At 39.9% G+C, this 17,039-nt stretch overlaps 1 protein-coding gene across 1 annotated transcript in view; it reads right to left on the reverse strand.

The window, feature by feature from the left end:
- The window catches only part of JAKMIP3 (Janus kinase and microtubule interacting protein 3), a 262,100-nt gene that overhangs the window by 91,797 nt on the left and 153,264 nt on the right, over positions 1-17,039 (reverse strand). Inside the window, exons 5-8 of the mRNA XM_059730016.1 lie at positions 7,382-7,597; positions 5,645-5,764; positions 1,929-2,075; positions 221-352 (exon numbers count right to left, since the gene is read on the reverse strand). Of these exons, the coding sequence (XP_059585999.1) occupies positions 221-352; positions 1,929-2,075; positions 5,645-5,764; positions 7,382-7,597 (615 nt within the window). The remainder of the gene's footprint in view (positions 1-220; positions 353-1,928; positions 2,076-5,644; positions 5,765-7,381; positions 7,598-17,039) is intronic.

The following is a 17,039-nucleotide window of genomic DNA, read 5'->3' on the forward strand; positions in this document are numbered from 1 at the left end:
CGAATACAAAGCTGTTGAAGGGTTTGTTTTCAAATAAAGTCCTTTCAGAATCCTCTTAGTTTCAGTTCAGTTACTACAGATTGCTATAAAGGGAAGTCCACAGAAATCATCATCATTGTGTTTGACACAAATAATGCCTGGTTGCTCGAGGTTTTATTTTCTTTTGTGATGACCTAGGCCACCAGATTCAAGAAAGCCTGTACCTTAGAGAGTTCCTTACCTTAGAGAGTTCATCTATAATATTTTGCTGTTCAATAATTTGTAGTCTCAGAAATTCAACTTCTCTTTCTTCTTGACTATGGTCAAGGTCATTTAAAGAGCTCGGTCTCCTTATTGTCCCAGCTCTTTGCCTCTAAAAAAAAATACACACAGAAATAGCAGACAATTAACTTTGCCAAAATAGAGTATATATAATTCTTCCTTTTTTCCAATGAGTAATTTGTCTAAGATAATCAACAAACTAATGGTGAGTGATGCTTTCTCTTTTCTTAAACAATAAATATGGATAAAGAAGCAAAGTTGCTCTTCAAACTAGAGGAAGCTAGATGCTAGGGTATTAGGGAGGTATCTTGCTCAGAATCACCTGGCAGCCCACATATTACATTTACTCAAATGTATGACAACCCTGGATTTAAGATGACCCTCCCAAAATTAGATTCTCTATATGGAAAATGTATAAATTTATTGTAATTTTCTAGGCATAGAATCTAATTATTGGAGGGCTATCTTAAATTCATTCCCTCTCCCCACCCCAGCTACAGCAGGGAAAGCAGTGGGTAGGGAAGGGGGGTCAGGCCCTCTGCCCTCTGCCTCCTCCCAGTTCTTCCCCCTGTAGTCTCCCTGTTCCCCTGCTACCTGAACTGCCTCCCCCTTCCCAGCTCCTCACACTCTCTGCCCTTTCCCTGCACCCATTCCCCTGACAGTAAGGAAGTGGCGGGGTGGGGGAGAAGAGGGGGCAGAAGCTGCAGAGGGCAAGTGGAGAGGTGGAGTAGGAGGCTGCTGTGGATCTGACACTGCCCATGACTTAGGCTCAGGGCCAGAATCATAACAGCCACATGTCCCCACCCCACCCCACCCCACCCCACCCCCTTACCTCGCTTTTTAACACGAATCTAAGATAAGGGGCTTTTTTCCTCCATGCTGATTGGGGGGGGGGGCACCTCATCTTAGATCTAGGTAAATATGGTAACTATTACATGCCCTTTCTTAGCTCACCAAGACCAGATGTTAACATTTTGAAAAAGACCATAAGTTTGGCTCCACCAGAAGTAGGCAGAATGCTGTGCATGTGGTTTTATATTATTGAAGCAGGAATATTAAGAGAGGCAGGAGACTCAGGCTAACATTCTTTCTTTATGGATCATTTCTATTTAATTCTAGCTGCATGAAACTGGAACTATATAGGGCAGCTGAGTGTTTTTGGTCCTTCTGCATTCAATTACCAAAAATCAACAATTATCAATTTAAAAAAACTAAGAAGTCACAGATGCAAATTTCCAAATCATTGTTAAGCCATTCTGAAACAGAAACCATAAGTGAGAGAATTTGTGTTCCTATTTTACCTATCAAGCACTATTCATCTTAATCAAAATATAGGAAACATACCTGATTTCCTTATTGTAGCATTTTATTATATGTTAGTATTATAAAAAAAGATAAGCTGAAGTAAAACATTTTCTAAATTGGGATGTGCCTGAAAGGAAAACTCTTTTTGACCAATTTTTTGGTTATTGGAACTTCTGCTGTAAACAGATAAAAATCATGAGGCACTTAGTAATGAGTAACATAATAGCTCAGAAAATACTAGGAGTAAATGAAAATATATGTTTACTGTCTTGCAAGTTTTGGTGATATTTTTGTTAAACGTCTGAATTGATCCAAACTGCAAGTGTTGAGCTATAGCTGACAATGCCAATAGAGAAGCCTACCATTTCAATGTTCTCTTGTGTTACAAATTTCAATTTATTTTCCATTCGGCGTAAGGCATGTGACAGATCTTCATTCTTCCTACTGAGTCGTTTATTTTTATCCAGGAGGGGTTTGTATTGACTTTCTGCTTCTCTCAGACGTTTTAGCTGAAATATTAAAAATATATATATCACTATGTGATTTTTATTTATCTCACATGCCAATATAAATGATTAAACAGAAGTCAATTTCACTACAACAATAATAGAAAACACTCCTGATTGAAAAATGCAAAGCAGAACAGGCAAACCCTATCACATAAGTAATTTTTGGCCTGTTCCATTGATATCAGTGTGGTTTTTTATCAGTCCCTTGATGAATTTCCACCACATTCCTCTTAACTGAAGATGCTTTTGACTATTTTTTCTATTGAACCATTTCTTATGTGATCCTCATCACCAGGATATGTGAGCATTTTCCAATCTTATGAAGAGCAGATATTAGATATTGTTATTTCCTTTGCTCTCTTTCCTTCTGTCAGCAGGTTATGGACTTGAGTGTGCTTTGTTTGCTCTTCTGTGACATGATTGGGGGAAAGTTCTTCTCCCTGCTTTGCCCCTTGAGAGTGAGGGAAGCGAAGCCTGTATTAGTGGTATTGACGCCTATCTATAAGGAGGAGGGTCACTGATCTTAGGGTTTATTTTATTTCCCTGCCTTAAAGTAGAGGTCAACATAATAATGTGACTCTCCAAAGTGTCTCTCTTGGGGCTTATTAAAGTTCATTAATAATAACCAAACCCAAAGCTACACTGGACTTTTTCTGACCCTAAAATCTGTCAATCCTCTATGAGTAATGTATAATGGGAGAGAGAGACATCCTTTTCCATTAATGAGTGCAGTGTGAGCACATTGTGGAAAAAATATACCCTTAGGTGATGTATTTAATGAAAGGCTATACTGAAAAATAAATGCCAGCTAACATCACCTTAAATATAAAATACTGTTTCATTGTTTTATAGACAAACATATTTTGGTGATGTCATATTACAAAATGAAATACTATCTGGCATAAAAGGATGAGAGCAATCAAATATCCAGACTTATTTTCTTATGTAATATGCACACTCTACATGCATTGCCGGGTTACAGACATTACTGATCTAATGTTCTTCATAAATTCAGCCTACATGGCATCCTGTTTTACTGTCCCTCATTCTCAACCCTGGTATAACATTTGTGCATCCAGTGAAATTACACCAGAGTTGTCTTCAGTCCACAAAATACCCACATTCAGTAACACTTCTGTGGTAATATTCTGCGTATGGCATTATGCCTGTAACTCAAAAGACATTTTAAGAAAGAGCAAATAATTTGGGTAAACATGGAAGACCACAAATTTACTCCCAACACATGAGGCAAACATGATTCTGATTTTGTTTTATAGTCTTATGTTTCCTTTCTTTCCATCTTCAGTTTCAAATGCCACTTACTTTCCTGGTTTTTGAAACCAAAGTGGAAGTTCCAAGACGGGAGCATGATATTTACTCTGCAGGCCCTTGTTTAATCATCTCTAATAACCAAATTATGACAGTGGCAAAAAGACTGATTTTTCAGAGACCCCCCACCCCATAATTTACTTATAATATTTTGCTCTATTATTCAAAAAGACAGAGTGAAACTGCAACTGCAAACTGAGAAATGCCTACCTGACTCTTGTCTCTTAGAAGCAGGCAATGAGTTTTTATCCCTCATTATAATAAATATAATTACAATGAATGACTGATATTAACATTTTCCAACCCTTAATTTTCAGCTGACTCTGTAAAAGTCTGCAGCACTTAATTTTATTATATTAAGCCTTTTCTCACGGTGTTTCATTCTGAAAGAAGTTGCCTAACAAAAAGTTAGACAGCTTACAAAAAAAATTTCAAGACATTTCCAGCCCAGTATTGTAGATCTCTGATGTTTGAATAAGCATCTGAACTTTAGGTTGTTAATTGAGCTAAACCAAGCTGTATTCAAGATACATTCAGGACTAAAAGATGAACTACAGCAGGACTCAGAAGTAAACAGATGGGTGAGTGCATTGTAAAACTATACTGCAGAAATTCGATTTTCTTGCGCCTTCCCAAAATCAGTGTGGATTTTTCGTTCTCCTCCCTTTCAAAATACCCCTTGGTCCAGTACTCTCAGAGAGATGCTTGAGGGATGAAAGGGAGCGGATTAGAGAGTATCCCTTTATAATTTTGGTGCTACCCTCCCAAAAGTGTTGCAACTGTTCTGTTTCCAGTTCAACTGATTAAAAAACCACTAGACTGCTCGCCACCCTTCCATACTATCTTGCTCATGTGCCTTCCCTCAAAGAGAATTTCTTATAGAGCAAATGCTACTGGGACAAACTCCACAATATTTTGAGATGTTTGTCTGATAACATGAATGATTTTTTGAGGTTTTACAGCTATGGCTATGTGGTCTCGATGGATAGGTGGTGTTAGACTACATTCAACTGTATCATCCTTATATTTATATGCATTGTGGTATTTTCCTGGTCATAACTGGATCAGGAAAGTCTTCTGATTGGGCAAACACACATTCAGGGGCAGATACACTGTGGACTTCCTGTTGGACTTCCCAATAATGTATGTAAATGGCTAGGTAAGAAACCATGTTTAACCCTTGGCATGGAGCAAGTATTTGTGTTTGGTATTCCTGGGCACAGGGAAACATTCTGGGACCTCAGCTAGCAGGCTGAGTATAAGCTCTATTCCTTGGTTTAAGATGAAGAGTAAGATCAGGTTATTGTGCTGGTATTTCATTTAATTTGTTCTTATATCTCTGTCTATCTCAACATATGGTTAGTGATTTCTTGTGTTTGCTGTTGTTTTTATAATAAATCTTTCTGTTATCTTTTATAGCACACTTACTGTCAGAGACAACTTTGATTTAAGAGCGTTTAACAATACAGGCAGGGCTCTTTCAAGAAAGTGGGGAGGAGGGGGACAGGATTTATCTTTTCTGAGCACATAACTAAACAATAGTGTGTTCCTTCTAGCTGGCAAAATCCCCTATGTTAAAGAGCTGGCAAGACCTAGGTAAGGCAAATAAAGCTGAGGTGCCAGGTCAGGGAGGTAAGCTTTGGAGCACCTCAGTCTGTTCTCAGTGGTCAAGCAGCAGATGGCAGAGAAGGGTTTGGGGCTGAAGGGCACCCCTGAAGGTGTAAGAACACCCCTGGGAGTGTGTCTTAAAGATGCATCTGACTGTAAATGGGCTTGGGGGTCTGTCACAGCTACTTCAAAGGCTTTTACTCTTAGGGCAATGAGAAAGATCTTCCATGCAAATCTGTGGAAGATGAGAACGAACAATACAGAAAGGCATGCAGCTGCCAAGACTCTACACCCTGCAGTACACTCCCCTGGAAACACCTGATACACATGATGATACCTTCTAAGAATCTTCTGCATGCTTGCTCCCACATAATCAGGAACATCCGTTCTCCTTTTCAGGCCTTCTATACAGCCCAGCAGGTTCCCCATCACTCCTTGGCAATCAAGTGGAAGCTAAAACTAACTAATGATCAAATCTTCCCGAAGGAAGGTCATTGTCCTTTTTTTTCTGCAATAGGCCCCAGGTGAAGGAGGATAAAAGAGTGCAGTGTTGTCTCTAGTGAGTGTTTATCTGCCACCTCAAATTCTGATAAGCATTCATTTCCTGAAAACTAATGGCAGTTCCTACTTACAAGCTCATTTCTTTCTTCTGACAGCAGTGCATTCCGATCTTCCAGCTTCCTGATGATTGCACTTAGCTCAGCAATTTTAAGTTGGAAACGACGGGCATCCTTTTCATCCAGCTGCTGTTCCTAAAACAAAGATCAACTGCAAATAACTGTTCATAGGTAACTATGTAAAAACAAAATCCAAAACCCCAGCTTTTTTCAATCTAAACATTTCTAATCTGTTATGTAGAAGAATGTAATCTATGCCTTTGTAGAATTGATCACTGAAAACTGCATGATGAGATCAACAGAAAGTTAAGGGAGCAGAAATGTAACAAAGTATGCAAATGCAAAGTATGTATATGCAAATACAGAATCACAAATGTTAAACTTGGAATTATGAAAGAAAACATTGAAATCTAAGGCAATGTTCCTAATATATGCCACTGTTGAACTGAGAGTTTCAGATGTGTGACCCACTCTTAGTACTTTGTTAGAGGGAAATGATATTTATACATACTGAAATATAAGTGTACAAATGCCATGCAATTATACTATTGCAACTTCTATGAAGTTGTTGCCCTAGTTTAGATTCTAGAGGGTCACGCATAAAACATATAGGGCTGAGCTTTAATCTATCAAAAATGAAAATGCTTCAATCAAATTGTAAGCAAAACCAAATATATAGGAAGGCATATTTTTATTTTTCAGAATCAAAGAGCAGTTACATTTGTTAACAAATTATGATTTGTTTTTTCTATCAGGCATTTAACCTAATATTTGATGAAACAAGAGCAGAACTTTGATCAAAATGAGCAAATTAATATTCATAATCCTAAATGGAACTTTCAGAAGGTTTAAGATTCCTCATTCAACAGGTGCAGGAGAGGCTCTGAAGAAAGAATAAAAGAGATTTTTGTATATGTTCTCAATTATCTAAACTTTTACCAAGAAAATTAAGAATTGCTGCAAAAGAAATCTTGATGAGAATCAACAATGAAAGAGTTAGCATATATCACAGACAAATGAAGCCAATTAACTGTTTTTTTAATATTAGCAAATTAATGCAGAAGCAGCAGGGTGGCATAGTTACACATAAGGCAATATAAAAGGGTGACTAAAATTTAAAGCCATTAGTATATTGCATAGTATGAAAAAGCAGCAGATAATAGGTTAGTAGGTATTCAGTTCACTTCCTAGACCACTGGTTGAAAGCAAAAGCAAAAAGCATGTAACTATTAGTAACAGAGATGTTCTAGCATGACCGTATAAGCTTGCATGCTATTGACTGCATTATCTTACTGATTTCCCTCTGCAAATTATACTTGTACATTTGTTTACAATACATGTTAGTAGCCTAGAAAACTAGGACACATACATTACTGAGTTAGAAATGCATTTGCATCATTTGTCAGCAGAGATTGTCAGACTGTCAAATTAAGGCAGGTGGTTGAAGTGTGAGTACATTTAAAACATGGAAAATTCCACCTTACTAACATAAAACTGAAACAGAGAAAACAAAAACAAGAAACAAAGTTAGAACAAAACAAAAAAGCAAAAGCTCTCCCATGGTCTGATCTGATTTTAGGTCTGAAAGATGTTTGCTACCAAATTAGCAGTGTTAGAAGAAATTTCTTGGTTTTCTCTGTACATCTATGGGAAAGCTGTTGCTTGAATATGCACTCATCAAGATCGTGTCATCTTTTGTTGTTTGTTTCTTTGCTTGCTTTTTTTTAGGTGAAACCACGTGAAAGTGCTTACGGGGCTTCCTGAATGATCTGAAGCGTCTCCTGCACCACTTGCATAAGGAAGTTCCCGTTTGGGGCTGCTCAGATGCCGATCAGACTCTTTGATCTGGGAAAGTTGTTCATCTAAAGCCTCCTTTTGGAGCTGAAGTCTCTGAGCATGCCCGGCTTGAACCCCTAACTCTCTTTCCAGCACGTAGACTGCTCTGTCTTTAAATTTTATCTCCTCCATCTATAAGGAGAACAAAATACAATCACACACGCATGCATGTTACAGGTCTGTGGTTACCATAGAAACTGGCAGCATGACAATGGCACAGCATCTTGGACGGTACCCAAAGGTACACAGTCATTATTACAGATTTGACACCCCTTAATATTGAAAAAGAACAATATTTTCTTGAAAATAAAGTAGCAATAAGTGCTTGAAGGTGACCATATGAATAAACTTGCTTAATTTGTTCATTAGCATTGCATTTATTATATTTTAAACCACTTTCAGGAGCCTTCCAGGAGAAATAACCATTATACTTTAAGGTTCTCTCAGTAGATCTGATCAGAGCATTGTTTTTTTCATTCCATTCATTTTTTTAAGTTTTCAGAATTTTTTTTCATTCCCAATTTGGCCAAAAAAGTGAAATTAGAAAAGAAAGAAAGAAAGGGAACTGACCATCAGAAAAAAATAGTTTAATCAAAGCATTAAAATAAAATTGATATGTTTTATTTGATTTCCACCATTTATTTTTTTTTTTAAATGTTATCCATAATTGGGTTAATTTTCAAAATAAAAGTTATTTCAAAACAATACACTGTTTATTTTTCCTTATGGGACTAAAGAAATTAAATATATTGCCAATTTATATTTTTCCCAATATTTCTTTAGGGTCAAAACATTCAACAAAATTTATACTTGTTGAAGAAAGTTTTGATTTCTACAAACTGCCTTTTTTTTTTAAACAAAAAACACTTAATAAATTCCCAGGTAGTTCAAATTCTCCTCTCAAATCTACTATTGCATTTAACAGTGTAATTGAATTCTCAGCATGAAGTCCATGACCTTTGTCATAGTCCCTGTGAATCAGAGTTAAGTCCAAACCAACATCCAGCAATGCTCTTTGAATTTGCAGACAAGATGATTTGGAATTAATTTGGATCTGGATGCTAATTTTGGGACTGGATACTTTCTGTATATAGAAGCCATAGGAACCATATCTAGGAACCAAATGAAATATCTAAACTTAAGCACTGGAATGAGGTAGGATTCAAAAAACATATTTTGGAATTTTACTTTGTGCTAAGGGCAAACAAAGGTCTATGAGTTGTTTGAATGAAAAACAATAGCTTAAAGCCGTCTGAACAGTCTCTTATGGCTGTGATAATATACAGTATTGGAATAAGACCCCAGAATGTTCTTTCTAAGACTATACCTCTAAACACTGCATGTGAATGGACCGGTCACAAGGTTGCCAACTGTGCTTAAAGATAATGAATCAGTGAAAAGAAATTAGTCATATTGACTTTGTAAAATAACTGTACTGTTCCCAGCTTCAGACACAATAAGTACATACAGTATATATAAAACAGAGGAACTTGATTTCCTCAAGCTGTATTATGCATAGACACATTCTTACTTGGAGGCATATCTCATGCCCACTGACCTTTGACAGAAGACTTTTTGCCTTAAAAAGTGCATACTCATCCATTGAGTATGCACTTGGTCAGTCCCAATGGGATAAAGGGCAGTGCATGATTTCAGTTCCTCAGTATCCTCTCAACCATGGAGTTTTATACCAAGTTGACTCCAAGGAAAAGAGGAAGGATGTGTATGTGGACAAAACATGTCGAAGAACTCCAGTTACTGGTAAATGCTTATTTTTTTCTCTTTTGAGCAACTGTCCACAAAAATTAGAAGGTGGGTCCAAAGCAGTGCCCACCAACTTGTTGATGGGTTTCACAGAACCCTTAGTTGAACAGCAATTGTAGGATCATGTTACCTGCCAATCATGTTACCTGCCCTAGAAGTTTCTAAAATAGCATTTTTTTTCGCTAAAGTCTGATTAGTTCTCCAACTGATGGCATTTCAGATGTCACTTATGAGGACATGAAACAGGGATACTGCCTGGACTGTGGTAGGCTTCTAGCATAGTTTTCCAAAACCCAAAATCAAGTCTGACAACTTTTGGACAGATATCACTGCATCTTTAGATGTTCTGATACAAAACAATGCAGAGACTTTCTGAACAGCTGCCCAAGGAAATTTTCATTAACACTAAATTGTTTATAGAACATAGCAGTAGGAAAGGTGAAAGTATTATCAATTAGGCTGTGACACATGAAGGGAAAATAGAACAAAGCTTTTAGATCACCAATATTGAAGAATTGTTCTGAGGTGCCCAAACAAATTAAACATATGCTGAAGATTTGTAGACATCATGTTTTACCTCCAGACTTTTCTTAAAACCTTGTTGAACAACAGAACAGCTTGGTCCTATAAAAGTTACAGATCAAAGCACTCTTAACATCCAGTGAGTGTAACAAAGCTTCTGCTTATGATGGATGGGACCTCAGGAAGAACAACAGCAAGTTAACATGCTTTCCCAAGTGAAACCTTGACTTGAACATGAGTTTTACCATCCCCTTCTCTGGGAAGAAGGTGCTGGAAAAGCAGATCTGTCATAAGTGCCTGGATCTCGTCTTCCATCCCTGTTGACATAAATGCTATAAAAAAGCTGTTTTCATGGAAAGAGGGAGGAAGGAACACTCTACCACAGACTCATTAGGGATGGGAGACAAACTCTGATCCCTTTGTGGAAATGAGTCTCTTACTTGGGGAAGGAATCTGAACAGGCATTTAAAGCATCTAAGGCACATCTACTGGTGAAAATGTGCATCTGTGGACAAGTACTCAAGGGAGAAATAATAACATCTTTGTAGTACTCTAAGTACTTCTGAAACATGTATTTAAGTGAAACAAGCAGCTTTTTACCCCTGAGCTTTTCAAAATCAGGAATTACAAGTAAGAATTCAGCCTTCTGTTATATTTTTTAAGAAGACTGGTAGAAAACCCAGATAAAATAACATTAAATTGGTCATGTGGCAGTCACTAAATTACTTCAATTTACAGCAATATCAAGGTCAAGCATAGGGGCATAAGCACCAAGAAAAAAGAAGCATATCTTAATTTACACTTGGTACATAGCGATATTCCCTCAAATGGATGCCACTGAATGCAGTATTAGGATCCTTAAAATCAGTATCCACATAGGGGATAGTGTAGTTAGTGTCGGCTGCAAAATCATGATACATAAGTACTTGGGCAGCTAGCCAGTGCTGAGCTCCATGCTGCTACAGCTACACTGCCAGCAGTACTTGAGCCAGCTGGTTTAAACCTAGCTTGGGTATATCTGGATGATCTGTAATTATCACTGAGGTGACTTGTGCAGATATACCCAGAATTGGTACTGTGCCCCTGACATCCAGAAAAAAAAGTAATTACTTCATAACTTTAAATGTTAGCTAAACTATAAAAGTAAGGAAATTCACATTTAAAACTTCCATTCCTTCCATATATAAAACTCTCATGTCTTAGTATTTTACCTGATGTAACATATAACATACATGATCCATGATACATTGTACATAAAGTAAAATTAGAGTTCAAGCTCCTTGAATGCACAATGGAAACATTGATGTGTAATGAATTCAAGCTCTTTTAATTTATTATACGTGTACAAATTTAGGCACACATAATTTAACTTAACATAATTCCAGACCTGTCATAGTGTGTTAGGAACATCTACTATATGCCTACTTTTTAAAAGAGCTATGTGAAACCCTGAACTCCAAATCAACTTGCATTATACCTGCACCTATGTATGAACTCTTGGCCCCACTTATATCAACAAGATCGTAGCCAATAACTTCAATGGAGTATTGGATTTCACTCTATCTGTTCAAGCGCCTTAGTCTATAAGTGTGTCAGCTGAGTTGGGAAATCAAATATACTCCCTCCACTAACTGCCCTTCTTCCAGTTGTGTTCAGTTCTTCTATCAATTATTTCCAATGACAGAGCATTCCTATTTAGCATAGAGATAAAATAGCACACACCATGCAACACACTGCTTCCATTTTCAGGAGTACTACAAGGACCTGCAATACAAACAATGGTGGGGTGTATGCTCCAGCTAGGGTATATGAAATATTGTAGGAAGTGGATATGTCTACTTGCTTGAGGAAAAACAAACATTGCTTATAATGTATCTTTGTCAAAAAAGTCAAGTTAAGAGTGTGTGTGTGTGTGTGTGTGTGTGTGTGTGTGTGTGTACACACTATTGTTCCTCTATTCAAAAGTATCAACAAGTTACACCCCCCTTTGAAAACAGGACGCACTCAAATATTGTGTGTGCTATTTTATCAAGGATGCTTTTAAAATTTGTCAGCAATTCTGAAGTCTATTGAAGTTTTCCTCCTAACAAAGAAATATCTAGACTCTTCCCATGGAATGTATAAACACAGAGAAACCTAAAGGGACCTGTAAATGAAAAAGATAAAAACAAACTGGAGAGCTCAATCCCCCTTTGTGTGAATACAAAGAATTTTATAACACAGGCAACATTTTCAAGGAGAAACATGAAATCAGAACAATACTAAAACTTCCCTAAAGTAATGCCATAAACTACTACTGTTTGGATTTTTGCAAGAGAAGACTAAATTTAAATGCCATGAAGAAATAAGAAGATACCAGTACTTACATTTTACAGCAATGTTCAGACTCAGGAATTAAATACAGTGATTTCATTTTACAGTTCATTCTTAAACATTAACACATCTACATAATTTTACAGCAGCAAAAAATTAGTAAAACTTTTTGAAGAGCTTATTTTACAGATTTTTCTTCAGAGCAGCAATATCATCACACAGGTGCTTTTTTAAAAGGAAAAAAAAAGAAAATGATTTCCAACTCACTGAGAGCTCCAAATCAATTTCCAGGTGTATCTCCAAAAAATGGCATCTCACACACTTGTTTCATTATTCAACACAAAAACACTGAAGTGTTTCCGACTAATGTGACCACCTTCTTTCTATTTGTATCTGGTTGCTTTAGATAACGCAGACAATTTGTGAACAATGTCAATGAATATATATGAGCACGGTATCCAATCATCGAAAGGAGAATGTTTTGCTTATCAGAGTGGATATTCCCACTTTATTTTTAGCAGGCTGCCTCTACTCGGAATAATTTTTTATATCGAGGTGCTAATTAATAAGCAGCCTGTGAGCGTAGCTTCTGCCAATTATGCACATATAATTCCAGGCACAGTTTAATTTTTTTACTCACATCTCATGGTGTAAAACAAAATTTCTAATATTGTTTTTCACCAAGCTGGTTTTGAGCCCTACGGTTCTTTGTAAGTACATTATTTCTAGAATAACAGTAACATCAATATGTAAGTTATATTGCTCTAGAAATTTCCTCTTGTAATGTTCATGGGGCATTGGCAGCTGTACAGACTCCATAACATTGCTAATAACACGACCGTAAGCTTCAGAAGAATTTTGTGTTTGAAGCTTCGGCTATCTATACTGAAAAAGCCAAAGCCTTTCCCAGACAAAGGTTTTAATTGCAAATGAGAAAATTCTTGCCAGTTGGAGGGTGTTACATGACATACATATTTCCCCCTAGGCAGCATGTCAGAGCAAGCAATTAGAATGTGTAAGAAAATCTGCACAGGAACTCAAGTCTCCTGCAGCACCAGGAGTGCAGGTGAATGGGCTGTCGATCACTCGTTAGTGGAAGGGTAACTAACAAGACCTAGATTAAAGGAAAAGGGCTTTCCACCTCAGTGTGTGTGTGCATCTCCTTGACATTAAGGAGATTCACGTGTGCATTCTGACAGAAGGAGATCCAGGAAATGTCTCTATATACAACAGAATGAACCCTCATTCAATTCTACCTCATATTTCGTCTTTTTATATTCCTCAGTGTTTCCAAATAAGTGAATAACATGCCTCTTACTGTTTTTTTAACTAGTACGTTACTATAAATAGTTGCTAACCACATTCACCATTTATCAGATCCAGTCATTGGCTGTATGGGTTTTACACAAGGTGCAGATTACCATGATTTATATTTTAGAAACAAGTGAGCAGGGTAGGGTGAAGAGACGTTGTCAACTAGTCAGTGCACAAAGTGCAACAAACCTTAGCTCCTGCTAAATATTCCAGGCACATCTAAGGGGAGCGCACATGCTGTGCTACTGCAGCAAAGCAGCATTGATTTCTGTCGGTCATCAGCAAATTATGGCAAAACAGCAAATGCAGAAGGAGACAAGTAGGAAGAGTTCTTTTGGGTTTTTATTTTTATTTTTTGGTTGTTGAGGAAATACCCTGTATTCCTTAAGAGTTTTACAAAATCACACATTGGCTCTTATAAAAAAACCCAAAACAAAGAAAAGCCATAGCTTCTGTTTATTATGCATTTATTCTGTATGGCCTATACTCGAAGGCCAGGTAGACACATTACATGTAAACTGGTATAAGCCATGGAAAATTAGTCTAAAGCTCCTGTCTAGTGCAGGGAGGCTGGGCCCTATAATCTTGCGGTCCCTTCCAGCCCCTTATGATCTATGAATCTATAGATTTATAGATGTTAGGGTCGGAAGGGACCTCAATAGATCATCAAGTCCAACCCCCTGCATAAGCAGGAAAGAGTGCTGGGTCTAGATGATCCCAGCTAGATGCTCATCTAACCTCTTCTCGAAGACCCCCAGGGTAGGGGAGAGTACCACCTCCCTTGGGAGCCCGTTCCAGACCCTGGCCACCCTAACTGTGAAGAAGTTCTTCCTAATGTCCAATCTAAATCTGCTCTCTGCTAGCTTGTGGCCATTATTTCTTGTAACCCCCGGGGGCGCCTTGGTGAATAAATACTCGCCAATTCCCTCTGTGCCCCCGTGATGAACTTATAGGCAGCCACAAGGTCGCCTCTCAACCTTCTCTTGCGGAGGCTGAAAAGATCCAGTTTCTCTAGTCTCTCCTCGTAGGGCTTGGTCTGCAGGCCCTTGACCATACGAGTGGCCCTTCTCTGGACTCTCTCCAGGTTATCCGCACCCCTCTTGAATTGCAGCGCCCAGAATTGCACGCAGTACTCCAACTGCGGTCTGACCAGCGCCCGATAGAGGGGAAGTATCACCTCCTTGGTTCTGTTCGTCATGCATCTGCTGATGCACGATAAAGTGCCATTGGCTTTTCTGATGGCTTCGTCACACTGCCGGCTCATGTTCATCTTGGAGTCCACTAGGACTCCAAGATCCCTTTCCACTTCAGTGCCACCCAGCAGGTCATTCCCTAGGCTGTAGGTGTGCTGGACATTCTTCCTCCCTAGGTGCAGCACTTTGCATTTCTCCTTGTTGAGAACAGAACAGAAGCTCAGTGCACATAGACTGGTTTAAAAATGGCAGATCCTGGTCTAAGATAGACCTGGACAGGTGTAGCATGAGACTTAATCAGCTTAGGTTACACCATTGGATCAAACTTCTGTAACAGATCCTCACCCAACTCAGGTTAGGTTGCAGCCAGAGGCCTTTGCACCTCCCCTACCCCTACTCCCTCCTCACATAGAGGTGTGCTAGAACTCGGCTCTTACTCGGCTGCTGCAGAAGGGGGGGGGCGGAGGGGGGAGGTAGAAGAAGGGATCATTTGTAGCTCTGTATTTTTCTCTTTATACAATGTCCCTAGGCATGGCAGGGATGGTGCTCTGCAGAAGGAAGGATCAGGCCCCTCACTTTGGTTTGCAGCAGGTCAGGACAGGGCAAGCAAAGTGAATAAGCAGCAGCTGCGGGTTCCTGTGCCCTGTGTGCATGAGGCCATGGCACATGAACTGTTCCCTGACATCACTCAGCCAGCTCTGCTGCTGCTGCTCTCAAACTTGTCTTTGTTATTCAGAGCTCTCCATCTGACATGGTGGCTGCCTGCAAAACACAGAGCCAGGATCCCCACCACACTTTGGCTGGGATGTGAGGACACACACACACACACACACACACACACACACACACACACACAGCCTCCCCCTCACATACAAACACATGCACACAGACCCTCTCCCCCCCTCCCAACCTAAGCAGTTTTTAAGTCTTTGACTCTGGCAGCTCAGGGCTTGTTCCCCTCCCCCCCCCCCCGGTGCTCCTACAAAGTCCCCTGGGCACAGTGAGGAGCGGGGTGCTGGCGCTCTCCCTCCTGGGTCTCATGAGTGGGGGCAGGGGCAAATGCAGGTCCCACTGCGTGTGCAGGGGCACTCCCACCCTGGTTGGCTTGTCTTCTCTGCATGTGTTTTCATGGGGCGGGCTGGCCAAGAGCCAGGCATTCCATGAGCTCCATTTTGGAGGCCAGGGAAGCATAGGGAAGGAGAGAGGGGGATGCAGAGGAAAACCTTGAGTTGTGGGGAAGTTCAGTGTGGGGAAACAATAATCAAACTCCCAAGGGCCTGACCCATGGTTCAGCTAAGGCTCCCATTGACCTACAGGAGCTTTGGATTGGGCCCAGAAAGCTTTGGAGGAAAGGTGAGTTGAAAGGCAGACAGCTGAGCATGCTGGGCTACAGGGACTGGGGCTGCCAGATGCGGTCAAGGACATGGGTGGCAATGGCAAGGGAAGAAAGGGGATGGAGAGCTGAGGGGAACCTCCTGCTCCACAGGACAGCCACAGTAGCTCCGTCTGCAAACAAATAAGCAAGCCCCACTGCAAAGGGGTTGAGGACAAGTCAGGAGTAAGTGCAAATGGGGCCATTAAGAGGGTACCCACCCTTTCCCTGCTCCCTGGACAAAGGCCAAGGATCCCCATGATGCCCTGAGTGGGGTGACCAAGTGTCCCTTTTCTGGCTGCCTGCAGCTGACAGCTGCCTGACAGATGAAAGGACAATGGGGGCAGCCATGGGCGAGGCAGGCAATCAGGATTGCCCACCCCCAGTCAGCTGTCCTTGGCAATCTCCAGCACACTGGGAGGCAGACAGGAGTGCCTCCAAGCTGCTGGCCTCAACCAGTGCAGGCAGCTTTTGTGCTCCCCCCCCAAGAGTGAACTTGTGTTCTGTTCACTCCTAAACTAACGTAATCTGCTTAGAGAGACCTGCATAAGTTAGTTTGAATCCACCTCAGACTTTCTGAAGGTCCATACCTAGCCATAGCTATTAGGGCTGTGCGAAATTTTGCCGCCAGTTTTGTTTTGACATTGTTTCGACCCGTTTCGAGGTCAAAACAGCAAAAATGAAATGGAACAGATATAGTTGAAACAGCCTCGAAACAAAATGAGGCAAGTCAAAACGCATTGCTGTTTCGATACTGTTTTGACCATAGGCTATAATGAGGAAGAACAAAACAGCCTATAACTTTGTCATTTCTGGCTTGATTTGGATGAAACTTAAGTGTGTGGTGGCCCCTTCTGAGAGCATGAAGCCTGCCAAGTTTCAAGGATATAGGTGCAGGGAGTTCAGGGAAACTGTACCCCAAAGTCCATATGTGACATTTTTTCACAATAAGAAAAAGACACAGATTTCCTTTCAGGGTGTCCTGACCAGTAGCAGGGGACTACTGTATGAAGACTTCAAAAGCCAGGGTGTGGTGGAGAGAACAAGGGGCAACCAAGTGTGCTAGAACAATGGTTCTCAAACTTTTTTCTACCAG

The sequence above is a fragment of the Alligator mississippiensis genome, chromosome 6 (genome assembly GCF_030867095.1).
Source record: "Alligator mississippiensis isolate rAllMis1 chromosome 6, rAllMis1, whole genome shotgun sequence".
Taxonomy (NCBI): domain Eukaryota; kingdom Metazoa; phylum Chordata; order Crocodylia; family Alligatoridae; genus Alligator; species Alligator mississippiensis.